Source organism: Acanthisitta chloris, unplaced genomic scaffold (assembly GCF_000695815.1).
Source record: "Acanthisitta chloris isolate BGI_N310 unplaced genomic scaffold, ASM69581v1 scaffold9350, whole genome shotgun sequence".
Lineage (NCBI taxonomy): Eukaryota > Metazoa > Chordata > Aves > Passeriformes > Acanthisittidae > Acanthisitta > Acanthisitta chloris.
Genome location: NW_008651079.1, coordinates 13,551 through 16,566, shown reverse-complemented (window position 1 = coordinate 16,566; position 3,016 = coordinate 13,551). Strand labels below are relative to the sequence as shown.

The following is a 3,016-nucleotide window of genomic DNA, read 5'->3' as shown; positions in this document are numbered from 1 at the left end:
TACGTGGCTGTCAGAGTTTTGTTTGAGGTCTCACATACCTGACCGACCCATACTCAGGAGGATGCTGATACCTCATCATTGGCCCATCAGATCTTCCCTGCTGGCTCATGCGATGGTCACTATAGAAATGTCCTGAGTCCTGAGGTTTGCAGTTCATAGACGGGTTGGAGACATTTTTGTAGGGATACTCTGGAGGAGGACCCCGCTGCTCCATTCCTTTCATGTTGGGCTGGGAAGGGGGCTGCACCGAGTTCTTGTAGAACTCATTGGAGCCAGAATTTTTATAAGGGTCGCTGGATTGCTGAGGAGAAAGTGGAGAGAGGGGGGAGAGCGGTGCGCTCGTGACAGGCGCGTGGGCCTTGACCCCGCTGGTGGCCAAGGACAGCTGCATCAGCCTCTCGCTCAAGGAGCGGACGTGCCCTTGCTTGAGGTCCTTAAGTCCTTCATCCTGGTGGACCTTCCCTGGGCTCACCCGCTGGACCGTGGGTCGCCCTTCAGTCCTCATCTTTTGGTTGGTGACCCCCGTTACGTAGAAGGCTGCCCCAACGCTGGCGTGCGGCTGACCCCTGAAATACTGCGACTGCACCTTGGCTTCCTCGTAGGTCGGGAGATCCTCACTGTTCTGGAGTCGCGGGGAGAGCTGCTTCTCCATGATGCTGTTGTCCACCTGTATCTCCTGGCCCTGGGGCTCCTGACGGGCAGCATGAGTCACGAGCTGGTGGTCCTGGGAGCTCAGCCCTTCGTTCTGAGATGCAGGACTCCCAGTGCTGCTGAAAGGGGGGGCATTCCCTGTGGCTTGCTGGTGTAAGGCAAGAAGGTTACGGTTGTCATTTGAGTTTCCGTATCTGAGCTGCTCCTGAAGCAGGCGCTGTAAAACTGTCGTAGCTGCTTGCTCTTCGGAATTCCTCATCTCAAACTGTGGTGCCTTTTGGGTGGAATGTAAAAGCTGCCCTTGACCTAAGGAAAGGAGACATGGTTATTAGCGCCTGAGTGGATCAAGCAAGAGACATTTCAGAGCAATGGCTTGAAATACATTAAAAAAGCAGGTTAGATTACCAAAGGTTCCCATAACAATGGGGGTCATCAAGGCCCTTGACCTAAGAAGGACTTGCATGCCAGGGGGCAAAGCCTCAGAAAGGTGATAAAAGGTGACTTGCAAGTTTATAGGCAAATCAATCGACTGCAAGCTGTAGGGGTGCATGCCAATACCTCAGACAGCATCTCAGGCAAAAAGGAGACCTGGAATTCACAGGATGCTGGTAAAAATGCCTGACTCCTGAGCTACAAACTGCGAAATACACTTCCTGTATTTGCAGGCAGACAAAGATTAAAGGGTGAAATCAGCAATTTGTCAGTTTTAAGGGAAAGAAAAAAAAAGAGGCCCATTGAGATAGTACATGGTTCAAAGGAAGTAAAGAGATCTCCTAGCTTAGATTGTTTAAAGCAATTAATGAAGACCTCGTTAGTCAGTAGGTTTTCAGAGTTATGAAATGCCCAGAGTGAGCTCAGCACTAGTCTCCCTGCTGCAGAAAACACCACGAACCGGCGCGGTGCAAGTGAGGACTCGGTGACTACCTCTTATACAAAGGCAACCAAATCCTCACACATCTAAGTATGCCAGTGGAATGCATGCAAATGCAAGGGGAGGAAAAAGAGTTGTCTGATCTAAGGAACAGAAAAAGACTGACTGGCAGAAAAAAACACTGTGTACCAATGAGAGAAACACAAAGAGCACATCCTAAATACAGATTAAGCCAGTGACCAAGGACTACATTTAGCTCAGTCTCCCAGTGGACTCAAGGATTTGTCATGGAAACTCAAGCCCATTGCCCTTGCATGAGTTGAAATATCAAAAATTAATGATACCTTTGAGACATTTAACTAAAAGCAGAGCTACTTTTGAGCTAGAACAGCTCAGAATAGAGAGTATGCCTCACTTGTGGGCTAAGCTGTAGCTCTGCCCTGACAGCAGAACACATGTTGGTATTCTAGTATTTTATTTTGACACCTTTTTTCTGTGTAGGATCATCCCTTAGCAATAGGTAACTTGCTCCCCACAGTTTGTTCCATAGTAGAATCAGGAATGGACTGCAGGAGTCAGAAGACCTGAAGGGTCTGCTTTGTTCTGCATCTCCACAATCACCCCGTTTCCTCCCTTGGGCCAGCCAACTACTGGAACACAGGGACTAGACACACTGGGCACACAAAACCCTTCTGTAAATGTTAATGAAGAGAAAGTTAAAATCCACTTCATTCTAGGTAGATTGACTCACCAACCTAGGAACTCAGGCCCTGTTACCTGGCCTGGAACATGACTCTCCTGAAATCCTGGTTGAAGAGGCACATACCTATGTCCTTCACTTTGAGTTCCTCAGTAAGCAGGAGCAGTTCTGCCACATGGAGGGACCCACACAGTCTTCCTCCTGCAAGTCCAAAATCTCCACTCAGAGATGGCTTCAGGCTCCTCTTCAGTAGGCCAGATCACTTGATACTCTCCTCGCTTCCAAAATAATTCTGAGGAAAGCATTGAAAACATCATTTTAATCAGCAGATGAGACCCTAGAAATAATAAAACTTGGTCCATATTTCAGATTTTCCTTTTGTAGCTTCTTGTTTTCTCCTAGAGACTAACAATTTTGATCCCTTTAGGATGAATGAACCCCCCTGTCCCTAGCAATCTACTCCAGCTGCTGCTTTAATCATGACAATTTCTGCTCCAAGATTAAATGTTGCCAAGTAATGCTCTGTCCCATCTGTGCCTCCAAGTGAAACAGTGATTAAAACCCGCTAATTCTTTAACTCCATTGTTTTATTTTTTGCTTAGAATGAAAGCTGCAGCACAGATGAGGATGCCCTTGTGGCTCCTTTGCCAGTGGTGCTGTGTATTTTGAACTGTATCAGCAGAAATCCTTAGGTTAACAGTGATATGGTGAAATGCTTTATAAACTTCAACACACTGTGCCTCAAAGTGACTGTGAGACTGATTGGTGTATGAATATTAGCTTTATTTTACAGA

At 47.1% G+C, this 3,016-nt stretch overlaps 1 protein-coding gene across 1 annotated transcript in view; it reads right to left on the bottom strand.

Annotated features, from left to right (window-relative positions):
• AMOT (angiomotin) overlaps nt 1–2,515 on the bottom strand; it is a 33,246-nt gene extending 30,731 nt beyond the window's left edge. Inside the window, exons 1-2 of the mRNA XM_009071596.1 lie at nt 2,349–2,515; nt 39–957 (exon numbers count right to left, since the gene is read on the bottom strand). Coding sequence (XP_009069844.1) covers nt 39–910 — 872 coding nt within the window. The 5' untranslated portion in view covers nt 911–957; nt 2,349–2,515. The remainder of the gene's footprint in view (nt 1–38; nt 958–2,348) is intronic.
• Nucleotides 2,516–3,016: the final 501 nt, after the last annotated feature.